Source organism: Euleptes europaea, chromosome 1 (assembly GCF_029931775.1).
Source record: "Euleptes europaea isolate rEulEur1 chromosome 1, rEulEur1.hap1, whole genome shotgun sequence".
In the NCBI taxonomy this organism is placed as follows: domain Eukaryota; kingdom Metazoa; phylum Chordata; class Lepidosauria; order Squamata; family Sphaerodactylidae; genus Euleptes; species Euleptes europaea.
The window spans coordinates 17,427,768-17,443,472 of NC_079312.1; the positions used below are offsets into that span (position 1 = coordinate 17,427,768).

At 45.8% G+C, this 15,705-nt stretch overlaps 1 protein-coding gene across 1 annotated transcript in view; it reads left to right on the forward strand.

Moving 5' to 3' along the window:
- The window catches only part of LOC130474020 (complement C4-like), a 77,194-nt gene that overhangs the window by 25,188 nt on the left and 36,301 nt on the right, over window positions 1–15,705 (forward strand). The window contains exons 12-20 of the mRNA XM_056845700.1: window positions 332–511; window positions 1,684–1,866; window positions 9,127–9,282; window positions 10,615–10,741; window positions 10,862–10,933; window positions 12,663–12,824; window positions 12,944–12,970; window positions 13,808–13,916; window positions 15,568–15,638. Of these exons, the coding sequence (XP_056701678.1) occupies window positions 332–511; window positions 1,684–1,866; window positions 9,127–9,282; window positions 10,615–10,741; window positions 10,862–10,933; window positions 12,663–12,824; window positions 12,944–12,970; window positions 13,808–13,916; window positions 15,568–15,638 (1,087 nt within the window). The remainder of the gene's footprint in view (window positions 1–331; window positions 512–1,683; window positions 1,867–9,126; window positions 9,283–10,614; window positions 10,742–10,861; window positions 10,934–12,662; window positions 12,825–12,943; window positions 12,971–13,807; window positions 13,917–15,567; window positions 15,639–15,705) is intronic.

A 15,705-nucleotide genomic window follows, 5' to 3' on the forward strand; every position in this document is an offset into this window, starting at 1 on the left:
GGCCATCTGTCAGGAGTGCTTTGATTGTGGGATCCTGCATGGCGGGGGGAGGGTCACTGGGGATTGGGGGTGAGGTAGTTGTTAATTTCCTGCATTATGCAGGGGGTTGTACTAGATGACCCTGGTGGTCCCTTCCAACTCTATGATTCTATGATTCTAACTCCTCCTCCTCCTCTTCCTCAGATCTGAGGAAGGGAGCTTTGACCTTCGAAAGCTTATACCCTGGAAATCTTGTTGGTCTCTAAGATGCTACTGGACTTGATTCTAAGTATTCCTATAAAGATTACAGATCTACACAATGAACTGGGTGTATCTTTGTTGTCTCCCATAGATAACAGCGGGGACAGAGTCTCCAGCCACCATCACTCTGACCGTCAAAGCCATGAATGCCCAAGGAGGCAGTTACTTGATCATTCTTAGGCAGAGTTACGAAGACTTGGATCCAGGAGAGACCCTAGTGCTGGGGCTGATGCACATGGGATCAGACGACTTCTCCCACTTCTATTACATGGTGAATCCTTGCTGGGTGGTGGCAGTCCTCACCGTATCTGGGATGAATGAAAGATTTTATCAATGTCTCAATTTCTCATTTGCTCCTTAAGTATATAATTAAGCCACAAGTAGGAGTGATGCTCTGTCGGTGGAAGATGGGATCTTGACCAGGGTGGTCCGCCCACCTGCTCTGCAGACAGGGCCACGAATTATGAGCTATCTTCTCCCAACCAGTGCAGGGGAGGAACCACTTGGTCCTTTCCGTTCCTCAGCTGGTGGAGTAGGAAGTGACGTCAAGTCGCAGCCAACTTGTGGCTACCCCAGTAGGGTTTTCAAGGCAAGAGACATTCAGAGGTGGTTTGCCATTGCCTGCCTCTGCGTAGCAACCCTGGCCTTCCTTGGTGGTCTCCCATCCAAGTACTAATCAGGGCCGACCCAACCCTTCTTATTTTCCAAGATCTGATGAGAGCAGGCTAGCCTGGGTCATCCAGGACAGGGTGTTCCTCAGGTAGGTGCTCTTAATTTTTCTCCTCAGATCTCTAACAGAGCCAGTGATACCAACGACAACCTCCCACCCTTTAGATGGATTTTAAAACAAGCATCTTGTGAAGTCATTCCTGGTCTGTACCATATGGAGTTGCAAGTGGGAAATCGCACAATGGAATGTTCCTTCCCTCTCATTAAAAATAAATCCTCCCTCCACATGAAAATTGTCCTGTCGGAGTCATGGTTTTAGCCTAGCCTTCTGCCTGCTGTGCGGATTTCCCTCCTAAGGAGATAGATAGATGGATAGATGGATAGATGGATTGATAGATAGATGGATAGATGGATAGATGGATTGATGGATTGATGGATTGATGGATAGATGGATAGATGGATTGATGGATAGATGGATTGATGGATTGATGGATTGATGGATAGATGGATTGATGGATTGATGGATAGATAGATAGATAGATAGATATTAGATAGATATTAGATAGATAGACAGACAGACAGACAGACAGACAGACAGACAGACAATCTTTATTACGGTCAATGACCAGCACAACCACCTAAGGAGAATTTATTATGTGAGGTGAGGGAAGCATTCAAACGTGCAATCCCCACTTGACATCTGAAGTGGTACTGTCTAGGTTGGGTTGTACCACGTTCTACATCTGCTTGTGTGAATTGTCCCTTTTCTTCCAGGTTTTGAACAAAGGGGACATTGTCTTCGCCAGCAGTGTGACCCGTGCCTCCTATACAGTGGTCCCCATCCACATCACGCCCAACCTGATGCCGGCGTTTCGGTTTGTGGCCTTTTACCACGTAAAGGACAAAGTTGTGGCAAACTCCATCTGGGTGGATGTTGTTGACACCTGCAAAGGGAAGGTGAGTAGTTCTTTTATTTTAAAAATTCTTTATCCTACCCTTCACCAAGGACCATACATGGGTCTTTCTTCCTCTTCTTCTTTTTCTTCCTCCTCCTCCTCCTCTAACCCCTCATGGGGTTTTAAGGCAAGAGATGGACAAAGGTGGTTTGCCTTTGCCAGTCTCTGCAAAGCCACCCTGGACTTTATTGGTGGTCTCCAATCCAAGTGCTAACCAGGGCTGACTATGCTTCACTTCTGAGATTGGACAATACGGGTTAGCCACGGCTATTCAGATCAGGCCATGAGTAGGATAGGGGTGCAATGAAGAAAACTTCCCAGGAAACACATGAAAACTATACTTTTGAATGTCACATCAGGTCTCAGGAGTCGTGGCGGCATGTACAATCTCTAAATAAATAAAAAATAAATATGTGCAAAGTGGCAGATAATAGTTATTTTAAAAAAAAGTTTGCCCTTTTTTTCATGTTTCCACATGATGCTATTCTCTATTTCTGCACAGTCCATTAACAGCCTGTGCCTTCCACCAACAAAATCTGCTTTCTTGTAAACCTGTTAAAATAGCGTTTCCTGGGCAGGATGCTATCAGCATGAGCAGTTTCTCATGTCTGAAGGGGAAACAGTGTAACTACAGGACTTCAGTGAAGTGCTACCCTTTGCATTCATTGATGACCCCAGTATTTAGCATAACAGAACAAATAGCCTGCCTTTGAGACAGAGGGGCGGGAGAGGAGATTAACGGGTGGGGTTCTGCAAATATGAACAGTTTTTTTAAAGTGCTTAAAAGGTATTGCAATATTCCTATCCAGTGTTACTTATGCATGTGGAGGGTTTTTTGTTTTTTTTTAATCACCCACAGGACAGCCTGCCTTTTAGGAACAGAGATTGTAGGAGATGTCTGTAAATTCATAGAGGTTTTTTTTTTAGTTCTTAAAAGCTATTTCATTATTCTTATGCAGTGTTAGTCATGCTCATGAAGGTTTTAAAAAAGTAGAAGAGATTTACTGACACTTCAGCCTGCCATTTAGACAGTGGGGAGGTGCCTCTGCAAATATGTGGAGGTGTTTAAAAATGTTTTAAAAGGGTATTGTGTTATTCCTATGCAGCGTTACCCATGCTCCTGAAAATAATAAAAAAAAAGAATTAAAACATGGTGGGAGGAGAATCCTGAGGGTCACGTGAGAACATGAGGGGGTGGCTTCAGGTGTGAAAGGGAAACCACAGCTAACAATGGAGAGAAAAGGGATTACTCTGTGATGTCAAGAATCCCCGTTGCAAGGGTGATTTAACACAGGATCTCATCAGCAAACCACTGTTTTGATCATGCATGCCTTTTCTGACCTTCAGAGGTCGCCTCGCTCTCCCCTGCGTGTTTCCGCTCATTTTACCCACACACATTTCCTGGATGCTGGCTAAACAGCGGGAGAAACATGCGGGGAGAGCGAGGAGACCTCTGAAGGTTGGAAAATGCATGCAGAATCAAAACAAAGCCCCCAAAGTAGTCAGGGGAGGGGTGATCGCGAGGGAAACAGCCGTGCATAAAAGGCCTGTGACAGATGGAAAGTCCATTTAATCCAGCATTCTATTTCCAGCAAAGGCCAATGAGAGCTGATGGCAAGCTTACCAAAAGGAAGTGAGGCGCTATCCTCCCCCACTTCTTGTTTGTCCTTAGCATCTGATCTTCAGAGGTCTGCTATCTGTAAACATGGAGGCTCGATACAGCTATCACTGATAGCTGCCATTGAGAAATCTGCCCTCTATGTATCAGACACATTTTAAAACAAAGTACTTTGGCCCAGTAACATTTGCTACATCTTGCAGCACTAAACATAAGAACATAAGAGCATAAGAAAAGCCCTGCTGGATCAGACCAAGGTCTATCAAGTCCAGCAGTCTGTTCAAACCATGGCCAACCAGGTGCCTCCAGGAAGTGCAGGCGAGCGAGGGCTCTTTCCACCACTCTCCAGGAGCGACCTCCCGGCTTCGCTCTTCCCCTTCTCCATACCAAGCGGTTAGCGGTCCTCGGTATAACTCGCCCCATGGTTCCGACGCTGCCCGTTCGCCGGTTACGACCCTGTGTCGCTGTCTGGTTTCTGAAGGCAAGGAGGTCCACGTCGGCCTCCCAGGGACATCGGTAGGCCCGGGCAGGCACTGCTCCGGGGTCGTTTCTTCCCAGCCAACCTCAATATCAATGACGGTCTGCTGGAGGTCCTCTCTCACTGCGAGCGGATTTGAGGATTGTGCAGACATACTAATACTAACTAACTCCTAACACAAAAATAAAAAAGAAGGCTGAGATTCTAACCTATTGTCAGACTCCAGGGCCTCGTTGCATCTCAGGAATAATAAACTTTGCTCCAGACGTGGCAGAGAGTTTTAAAAGTTTTATTAAGAAAGCAAACGAGTTCAGTGGTCTATACAACTTAAGGTTAGAATGGCGACGGGGATTTTACAGATCAGCTTTATAGGATGCACACACTAGAATTGTTTACACGTAATGGCTTTGAAATGCAAAATATCAGAGTTCTCTCAAACTTCAAGAGAGAGAGGGTTCCGGCAAAATCACACCTTGAGATCAGATCAGATTTACAATAGGAAGGCTACTTTGAAATGGAGACATCGGAGCCTCTGGCCATAGCACCTTTCTCCCAAACTGAAGAGACTTTCCCACGGGACCAAAAGGGGGGGGGGGACACGGAGCTTGCTATCCGGGGCTCGACTGCATGCCCTCGCTGACACTGCAGCAGCACCATCCTGCCTGTGTTCCACAGCACCTAATATATTTGGCATGCTCCTCTGATCCTGGAGAGAATAGGTATGAATCATGACTAGTATCCATTTGAACTAGTAGCCATGAATACCCCTCTCCTCCATGAACATGTCCACTCCCCTCTTAAAGCCTTCCAGCCATCACCACATTTTGGGCAGGGAGTTCCACAATTTAACTATGCGTTGTGTGAAAAAATACTTCCTTTCATCTGTTTTGAATCTGTCACCCTCCAGCTTCAGCAGATGACCCCGCGTATTATGGGAGAGGGAGAAAAATTTCTCCCTGTCCACTCTCTCCAAACCATGCATAATTTTATAGACCTCTATCATGTCTCCATACGTTAATAATATGTTGCGTGAAGGAGTATGAACTTGTGTGTGTGTGTTATGTGTCGTCAAGTCACTTCCAACTTATGGCGACCCTATGAAATAATGACCTGCAAAACATCCTATCATTAACAGCTTTTCTCAGGTCTTGCCAATTGAGGGCTGTGGCTTCCTTTATAGACTCAATCCATCTAATTTTGGGTCTTCCTCTTTTCCTGCCGCCTTCAACTTTTCCTAGCATGATTGTCTTTTCCAATGACTCTTGTCTTATCCTAATGTGACCAAAGTACAATAACCTCAGTGAACTCTCCTAGGGAGAGTTCAGACTTGATTTGGTCTAGCAGAATGGGCAGAAAGGCAAAATATAAAGTTTCTAAATAAATAAATAGAACTCACTTATTTGTCTTTTTTTGGCAATCAATGGTATCTGTAAAACTCTTCACCACCACCACATTTCAAATTAATTACTTTTTTTTCCTGTCAGCTTTCTTCATTGTCCAATTTTCACATCTATACATAGTAATGGGGAATTCTATTGTGTGAATTTTAGCTAGAAGCTAAAATGACTAAACTGAGGCTATCGTATTTTGGTCACGTCATGAGATTACCAGAGTCACGGGAAAAGACAGTCATGCTAGGAAAAGTTGAGGGCATCAGGAAAAGAGGAAGACCCAACAAGAGATGGATTGACTCAATAAAGGAAGCCATGGCCCACAATTTGCAAGATCTGAGCACGGCTGTCAAAGATAGGTCATTTTGGAGGACTTTCATTCATAGTTCACAGTGGGTAGCCGTGTTAGTCTGTCTGCAGTAGTAGAAAAGAGCAAGAGTCCAGTAGCACCTTAAAGACTAACAAAAATATTTTCTGGCTGGGTATGAGCTTTCGTGAGCCACAGCTCACTTCTTCAGATACAGCTAGAATGTGAATCCATCTGTCTTTAAGTAGAGGAGAGTGAATTCAGACAAGCATTAGTATGTAAATGTTAACAGTATATAAATGTGAATAGCAGGCGTGATGGGATTAGGTGTGGTATGCAGAAGAGTCTGTGATGTCCAGGGGAGAGATGGGTGTGGAGAAATCAGCACTGGTAATGAGCCATGAATGCAAGGTCTTTATTCAGCCCAGGTAAATGCATTGTCTTTAGTTTGAATATCAACTGTAATTCAGCAGTTTTTCTTTCCAATCTCCCTTTGAAATTCCTTTGTAAGAGAACTGCTACTCTTAAATCTGCAACAGAATGTCCTGGAAGGTTGAAATGTTCTCCCACTGGTTTTTGAATATTGTGGTTTCTGATGTCAGACTTATGGCTGACATTGGTGGGTCCAGAGATGATGTTCCTAGAATCTATATAAGGGCAAAGTTGGCACCTTGGTTTGTTGCAGGCCTTGGTGCCAGAGTCCATGTTCCGGTTAAGTAGTTTATCATCATGGGTGAGAAGTTGTTTTAGGTTAGCCGGCTGTCTGTAAGCAAGAAAGGGACGCCCCCCCCCCCAGTGCTTCAGCGAGGGAAGTGTCACAATCCAGCATTGGTTGTAGGTCCTTAATAATACGTTGGACTGGTTTTAGTTGGGAGCTATAAGTGACAACCAGAGGTGTTCTGTTGTCATTCTCTCTGAGCTTATCTTGTAGTAAGTTGTGCCTGGGTATCATTCTGGCCTTTTCAATCAACTTTCTCACCATATCAGCAGGATATTGTAGTTGAATTTTTTTTTGCTGTAGGTCTGTCAAGTGTGTATCTGTCTGAAGGATTGGAGCAGATGCGACTATAGCGTAGGGCTTGGCTATAGACAATGGATTGTCTGATATGGTTGGGGTGGTGGCTGGACGCATGTAGATACGTTTGCAGATCCGTCGGTTTCCGGTACAATGTGGTGCTTGTGTGTCCCCCGTGGATCCGTACTGTGGTGTCTAGGAAGATGATTTCTTGTTCGGAGTAATTCATAGTTAGATTGATGGTGGGGTGGAAGTCGTTGAAAGCCTGGTGAAATCTTTCAAGGGCTTCTTTGCCATGAGTCCAGACAAAGAAAATGTCATCAATGAATCTCAAGTAAAGGAGAGGTGCCAGTGGGTATGAGTTGTCACTTATAGCTCCCAACTAAAACCAAGGTTGTGGGTACATGGACTGAATTTGTCCTCAGGGGAGCCTTGTATCCTCATAAGAGACTCAGAAAGTGATACAAAGCGATCTGGATAGACACAAGCCAAGGCTCCCGTCGTAGCAAGTCCATTCTAAGGCGGTTGGTGGAATCGCCGGTCAGTTAAAACAAAGCAGTTTCAACTGCGTGGGGCTGGCCAAGGTTTCATTTGAAATCTGGCCAAAGAGGGTACGGACTGTCAAGGGAACTGGGAACATGCTGAGAGTATGACAGTGGGGGTCACCGCACTTTGTATTCCCAGCGATGTATTAAGAGTTTGAAAACGTTATAAAAAAACATTGCTTTAAAAGGGTTTTTGGATGCCACGGCTTATAAATGGTTGGAAGATGTCTTCACAGCTAAAGGGGCCAAACAAAGCGCGAACAGTATTTTTTATAACGTTTTCAAACTCTTAATACATCGCTGGGAATACAAGTGCGGTAACCCCCAGTGTATCACACACCCCTTCCTTGCGTCAAGCTCTGATTTCAGCTTTAACAGAATCCTGAGCCAGAATCCTATTTGGACAAGAATTATGAACCAGAATCCTATTTGTGGGATTGCTTGGGTTATCTAGGCTGGAATCCGATAATAGCTCCCCCCAGCCCCGAATTAAAGGTGGTTGCAAAGAAGATTTGCTTGCCCATCCCATGCTTTTGTCTCGCTCTGTTGGGATCAGAGGCAAGAAGGTGAATAGTGGGATCTCCCAAAATGATACCAAACTCTTATAAAGGTTATTCACAGTGGGTAGCTTACTTAACCGGAACATGGACTCTGGCACCAAGGCCTGCAACAAACCAAGGTGCCAACTTTGCCCTCATATAGATTCTAGGAACATCATCTCTGGACCCACCAATGTCAGCCATAATATCTCAGGTTCATACTCCTGCTCATCTTCTAATGTGATTTATGCCAGCAATGCCCTTCCACAATCTACATTGGACAAACAGGTCAGTCTCTTAGACAAAGATTAAATGGACATAAGTCTGACATCAGAAACCACAATATTCAAAAACCAGCGGGAGAACATTTCAACCTTCCAGAACGTTCTGTTGCAGATTTAAGAGTAGCAGTTCTCTTACAAAGGAATTTCAAAGGGAGATTGGAAAGAGAAACTGCTGAATTACAGTTGATATTCAAACTATAGACAATGCATTTACCTGGGCTGAATAAAGACCTTGCATTCATGGCTCATTACCAATGCTGATTTCTCCACACCCATCTCTTCCCTGGACATCACAGACTCTTCTGCATACCACACCTAATCCCATCACGCCTGCTATTCACATTTATATACTGTTAACATTTACATACTAATGCTTGTCTGAATTCACTCTCCTCTACTTAAAGACAGATGGATTCACATTCTAGCTGTATCTGAAGAAGTGAGCTGTGGCTCACAAAAGCTCATACCCAGCCAGAAAATATTTTTGTTAGTCTTTAAGGTGCTACTGGTCTCTTGCTCTTTTCATTCATAGGGTTGCCATGAGTCGGAAGCGACTTGACGGCACTTAACACACACATTGTGTGAATTATCTGGATTTTGGTCATTCACGTTGGGTTTTCCTTTTGTCCTGCTGCCTTCAACTTTTCCTAGCATTATTGTCTTTTCCAGAGAGTCTTGTCTTCTCATGAGGGGACCAAAATTCAACAGCCTCGGTTTAGTCATTTTAGCTTCTAGTGAGGAGAATTTGGGCTTGATTTGATCTAGAACCCACTTATTTGTCTTTTAGGCAGTATGTGGTATCTATAAAACTGTTATCAACTTACTGACGAGGAACTTCTTTGAATGATCCCCAAACAGAAAAAATAAAACTATAGTCGGAAAAAAATTACCAGGAAGGAGGCTTCTTTCTTTTCTGGGAACAACGCTTGTGGCTCCCTTGACTGTGGAGGGAGAAGCAAAGGCAATAGATGGAAAAGGGGGAAACAGGCAAGTGGCAGGAAGGCAAAAAGGGAGTGAGGTGTGTATGGATAGCAAGAAGTTTAAAGACAACAGTTTTTTGGGTCAAAATGTCCTCCATCTACAGCTGCGACTCAGCACATTAGAAGACCACAGTCAGCTGCGACCCCAGGAGTGTGCAACACTCAACATCGCCACTGACGGGATATCTTCTGTCTCGCTTGTCGCCGTGGACACGGCGGTCTACGCCCTCAGTGGGAAGAATCGCCTCACTCAGGGCAAGGTACTGGCGTGTTTCTCCTACACTTCTTCCATGCGTTTGATTTCCAGAGACGGTGGCTGCCCCAGAAACACAAACATCCTTCTCAATGCGGTTGGACCACAACCAACGGGTTGGAATTAAATCAAAAGAGTTTCCATCTAGACATTAGGAAGAATTTTCTAATAGTTAGAGGAGTTCCTCAGTAGAACAGGCTTCCTAGGGAGGTGGTGAGCTCTCCTTCCCTGGAGGTTTTGAAGCAGAGGCTAGATGGCCATCTGTCAGCAATGGTGATTCTATAACCTTAGGCAGATCATGAGAGGGAGGGCATCTTCTGGGCATGGAGTAGGGGTCACTGGGTGTGTGTGTGGTGGAGATAGTTGTGAATTTCCTGCATTGTGCAGGGGGTTGGACTAGATGACCCTGGTGGTCCCTTCCAACTCTGTGATTCTATGATTCTACTCTTGCCAGTTGTGTGGCATTCTGCCACTTGCTTTAATAGAACCCTTGTGTGTGTGTGTGTGTAAAGTGCCGTCAAGTCACAGCTGACCTATGGCGACCCCTTTTTGGGGTTTTCATGGCAAGAGACTAACAGAGGTGGTTTGCCAGTACCTTCCTCTGCACAGCAACCCTGGACTTCCTTGGTGGTCTCCCATCCAAATACTAACCAGGGCTGACCCTGCTTAGCTTCTGAGATCTGACGAGATCAGGCTAGCCTGGGCCATCCAGGTCAGGGCAATAGAACCCTTACAATTATATATATACCTACCCTGTCTTTCAGTCAGTTCATATCTCCAAGATAACTTGCAATATCCATTAAACACTCGTGATGAAACTGGTTTAAAAATCATGTAGCATCTTAACTTGATGACTGGATATTTTCAGAAGCTGGATCCAGTACAAGGACCATGGGAGGTCCATGCAAGGACACCCACCCCATCTTCCTTGTTTCTCTCCCCACCCCAGCAGCCATTTCCAACTCCAAAAATTTATGTGTCACTGGGCCCTGTGGAGCCCATAACCCTGGTGGGTTTAGAGGCTGCCATAGGGGCAGAGGAAGGATGCAAAATCACGAGATCGGTTCCCTTATTTTTGAAATTTCCATCTCTCTGTATACCCTACCACCCGATTGCAAGAACTGGCTACCTAGGGAAGTGGCGAGCATTCCTTCGCTGGCAGCCTTCAAGCAGCTGCTGGACAAACAAATGTCAGGGATGCTCTAGGCTGATCCTGCATTGAGCAGGGGGTTGTACTAGATGGCCTGTATGGCCCCTTCCAACTCTGTGATTATGACTTCTTATCCACTGTCCTATCTTTTCCCTGGCGCTTTCTTTCCTTCTTTCTTCCTGGACCCAGGTCTTCCAGGCCATGGGAAGTTACGATCTGGGCTGCACAGCTGGCAGTGGGGAAAACACCCTCGGCGTTTTTTCTGATGCTGGACTCTCCCTCCGCGTGGGCAATCTGAACAGTCCGCTCCGACAAGGTGAACTGCCCGGGGTCATAAGAAAAGGGTGCAGCCAGGGGAGTGTGAGTGGTGGGCAATTCCTGGATAGAGTTGCCCCACGTCCTCACTATCCCACCTTCTTCTTCTTGTCTCCCACAGCCCACGGATGTAACGTGGACGTTTCCCGGAAGAAGCGCTCGTTGGAGTTGCAAACTCAACTCCAGGAGGAGCGTAAGTGGTGGAATGGGAAGGGAGGAGGATTGGTGGTCCCAGGGAAATGTCAGCATATGCCCCACAGTACAGCATGAATACAAGCATACCAGGCTGCCCTTCCTACAGTCTACGTTCCTGCCCAGGAATTAAGATCACAGGGAAGCCTTTTATGCAGGGACGTTTCCCCACAGTCACCCCCACTGACTGCATCGGGGCTTCCTTTTGGTTATGCATGCCTTTCCCTTGCCTCCCTCTCCCTGCACGTTTATTTCGTGTTTTCCGGATACTGTTTTAGCCAGAATCTGTAAAACATGGGCAAAACGTGCGGGGAGAGCGAGAGAAATACCCACTGAGCTGTGACTCACAAAAGCTCACAACCTGCCAGAAATTTTGTTAGTCTTTAAGGTGCTACCAGACTCTCTCGCTCATTTCTGCTGCTACAGACGGGCCAACATGGCTACCCACCGTGATCTATCTCTTTTCCAAATGAGGGAGGCTTAGAAAAAGTTGGCCTGAAATGAATGGAGCCTCTGCTCTGCATGCAGATGATCCCAGGTTCAATCCCCAGCATCTCCAGTTTAAAGGATGAGCTTGTAGTTGATGTGAAAGACCCCTGAGACCCCGGAGAGCTGCTGCCAATCTCAGAAGAAAGTACTGACCTGGATGGACCAAGAGTCTGATTCAGTGTAAGGCAGTTTCATGTGCAGCTAGTGTTCTTTGCAAAAAAATTTCTTCTGGTCATCATCATCATTCCTTTATTGACATAAAAAACACAGCACAAAAGATTACAAAAGGAATGGAAATATTAAAAGGTGCCCTTTGTAAGTATGGTTAAAAGACAGAGCAGTTCCTCAGTGGAGCAGGCCTCCTCGGGAGGTGGTGAGCTCTCCTTCCCAGGAGGTTTTTAAGAAGAGGCTAGATGGCCATCTGTCAGCAAAGCTGATTCAGTGACCTTGGGGAGATCACAAGAGGGAGGGCATCTTGGCCATCTTCTGGGCATGGAGTAGGGGTCACTGGGGGTGTGGGGGTGGGAGGTAGTTGTGAATTTCCTGCACTGTGCAGGGGGTTGGACTAGATGACCCTGGTGGTCCCTTCCAACTCTATGATTCTATTATTTTATTACAGTTACATCGGTAAATACGGTTTGGTGCTACTGCCATCTAATTAACTGTTTGGCAGGCTTTTAAAACAAGCTTTAAAAACAGTGCCACCTTCTCCAACATTTGAGGCAAACGATTGTTCAATATATAGGAAACGTTAAGAGAGTCTGAGACATTCAGTCCATTCATGTTAAAAATTGTATTGCGGTCTTTGACCAGTATAACAAAAGTTATAACAAGATTTAACAAAAGTTCCAGATTTAAAACAATGATTCAAAACAACAGAAGAATAAAGGTCTACAGCTTTACAACGGCTTGATTCAGTCTGTTTACCAATAGGGGGCTTAGTAGTTAATTGCGAAATTCTGTTTAAAAACTACAGTGAAATAAAACTTGAGCAAAGCCTGTCGGACAGAGGGATTTTCCGAAATCTGCCTTCGAGTATTGCAGATGGCAAAACATTAAATCTGGCCAGAGAAATGACTCTACGTAGAGATGGATCATGCATGTGAAATAAATATGGGGAGGGCTGTTAAGCGTCAAAGGGTACCCCTAAATTTAATGAGGATTTCTTCTGGTGTATCTTTCGATTCGCATTCCTCCGTTCTCCGTTTTATCTTTCCCCTCCCGTTCCTTACCCTTCCCAGTTAAGAAGTATTCAGACCCCGATGCTCAGAAATGCTGTCGGGATGGCATGGTGAAGATCCCCATGCCCTTAACGTGTGAGCAGCGGGCCAGGCGAGTCCGGGGCCAGTGTGGCGTCGTATTCCTGGAGTGCTGCCAGCGTGCGGCTAAGCTGCGACGCAGATACGGGGAAGTCACGGGTCTCGCACGGGGTGAGTTGAGAGTCCGGGGCCTGCTCTTTATTCCTGCTTTGAGTGTGATGGAAGAAGTGGGCCATCTGGGGTTTAAGGTGTCACTCGTTCTGCGTGGGGGTCGCACTCCCTTGGAAGGAGCAGGTCCACCATCTGGGGGTGCTCTTGGACCTGGGCCGACCGCTGGATAAGCAAGTGGCGGCTGCGGACGGGTTGGGGAAGAAAAAAAAGGAGGGGAATAAAACCCAACCGAAAAACAAAAGCTGGGTACCCAAGGTTGGGTGAAAAGAAAATATATATAAGTCTATGTATAAATACTGAAAGTATAATTTATTAGAAGCGCGATATAAAAGTTAAAATTATTTAAAAGCATTAAAATAGCACAATGGCATTTCCTGAGGCTGATAACTATAACCAAATACCAAACGCATTTCAGCCTATGGGGCCTTCATCAGTGGTTAATTAAAACCCTTTGTTAAACCTGTACACATTTACAGAAATACATTAATGAGTACAAATACGAACAGTTCAAATACAAATACAAAATACTGTTCAAATGAATACAAATACAAACCGTTCAAATACAAATACATACAACTTTCTTCCCTCATAAGGGCCACCAAGGCGGCTAACGAATTAAAGCATAAATAGTTAAATCACACTTTAAAACCAACCAAACAACACCTACACATCATTAAAGCAATTAAAAAATTAAATGTCAGTGTGAAGCAGTGTATAGAGGGTTGGGCTCGGACCAGGGATTCCCCACTCAGCCTGTGTGACTTGGGTTTTGTGACTGTCTGTCAACCTACCCTTCCTGACAGGGTAGTTGTGAGTTTAAAGGTCAGGGGGACACTGCCCTGAGGGAAAGTGGAATAAAAAATATAATAAAATACAATGTGCTGAAATATGGTCATGCTCACCTGAGAGCCAGGGTCACTCTCACCCTGGGTTTTCCTGTCTTCCTGTAGTTCAAGGCCCAGAAGATGATGATGATGATTTCTTTGATGAGGATTTTGTTCAGGTCCGCAGCTTCTTCCCGGAGAGCTGGCTTTGGAAAACACGCATGGTGGCAGGGACCGACACGTAAGCAATTTTGTGTTACTTCTGCAATATTGCCTGCCGTCCTTTGGTTATCACGGGATACCAGGACTTGGGCACACTTAGAATGGAAGCTTGAAGCCAAAATCACAAGTCACTGATCCTGGGACCTGAAGGACCTGAATCCCACACTTCGGCAAGCAGAGAAGAAGAGTTGGTTTTTATATGCCGACTTTCTCTACCACTTAAGGGAGAATCAAACCGGCTTACAATCACCTTCCCCTCCCCACAACAGACACCCTGTGAGGTAGGTGGGGCTGAGAGAGCTGTGACTAGCCCAAGGCCACCCAGCTGGCTTCATGTGTAGAAATGGAAACAAATCAATTTCACCAGATTAGCCTCCGCTGCTCATGTGGAGGAGTGGGGAATCAAACTCGGTTCTCCAGATCAGAGTCCACCTTTCTTAACCACTATACCTCACTGGCTCTCAGAGAGGGAAGCAGCAGAGTACATAAAGAGTAAAAAGCTAGGAAGGCACAGCCGCACTTGCTATCATCTTTGGAAGATTGCCAGGTCGGCGTCCCCGGCCACCGGTGGGGGATGGGGTTGCCAAATTCAGGTTGAAAGACTCCTGGAGATTTGGGGGATAGAGACAGAGACCTCAGCAGAGTACAATGCCACAGAGTCCACCCTCCAAAGCAGCCATTTTCTCCAGGGTAATTGATCCCTGTAGTCTGGATGAGCCCTGTGGCGGGATGAGCCCTGTGGCGCAGAGTGGTAAAGCTGCAGTATTGCAGTCCCAAGCTCTGCTCACGACCTGAGTTCGATCCCAACGGAAGCCAGTTTCGGGTAGCCGGCTCAAGGTTGACTCTGCCTTCCATCCTTCCGAGGTCGGTAATATGAGTACCCAGCTTGCTGGGGGTAAAGGGAAGATGACTGGGGGAGACACTGGCAAACCACCCCGCAAACAAAGTCTGCCTAGTAAACGTCAGGATGTGACGTCGCCCCATGGGTCAGGAATGACCTGGTGCTTGCACAGGGGACACCTTTACCTTTACCTTTTAACTGATCCCTGTAGTCTGGAGATGAGCTGTAATTCAGGGGGATGAGCTGTAATTCTGGAGGCTGGCATCCCTACGCAGTGGTAAACCTCTTTCTGAGTTGTTCTTTAAAAAAGAAAAACCAACTCTCTGCACATAGAAAAGTAACTTGCCAGGGGTCATTTATGGATGGGTACTTTCACTCACATTCACCCCTAGTCTGTCTCGCTTGTTCCTTGGAATTATGCATGAGTTTTCCATCCATTGGAGATGACCTCATGGCCATCCCTCACAAATCCCAGGAATTCCCATTCCACTAATAACCCAAGTCTTCAATCTCTCCTGAGATCATCCCAGGTGAAATCTCCATGCATAAGGCAAAGCTTGGGACACAGAAGCTTGGGAGAGTGACGTTTCTCTTACAGAAAGCACTATTGCATAGGATAGTCGTGTGTGTGTAGGAATCTTCTTTCATGAGCACACATTGTTATGTGACACCCCACCTACAGGCTGAAATGTTACAATCGGGAAAGGATTACCACCTCGATAAGGACTCGGCCAAACTCTTAGCCTGCTTTATATCTCTTTTGCATCCTTCCTACTCCCTGGTCCCTGTTTTCTCTGGGCCAATAAGGCCTCACTTCTGTCTCCTGCAGGGAAAAGCTGATTCTTCCCGACTCCATCACCACCTGGGAGATACAGGCCGTGAGCATGTCGGATGGGAATGGTGAGCTGATCATCTGTTGTTTCTACCGGTAGATGAATGTAACCCCACCCACCCAATGTGACACCAG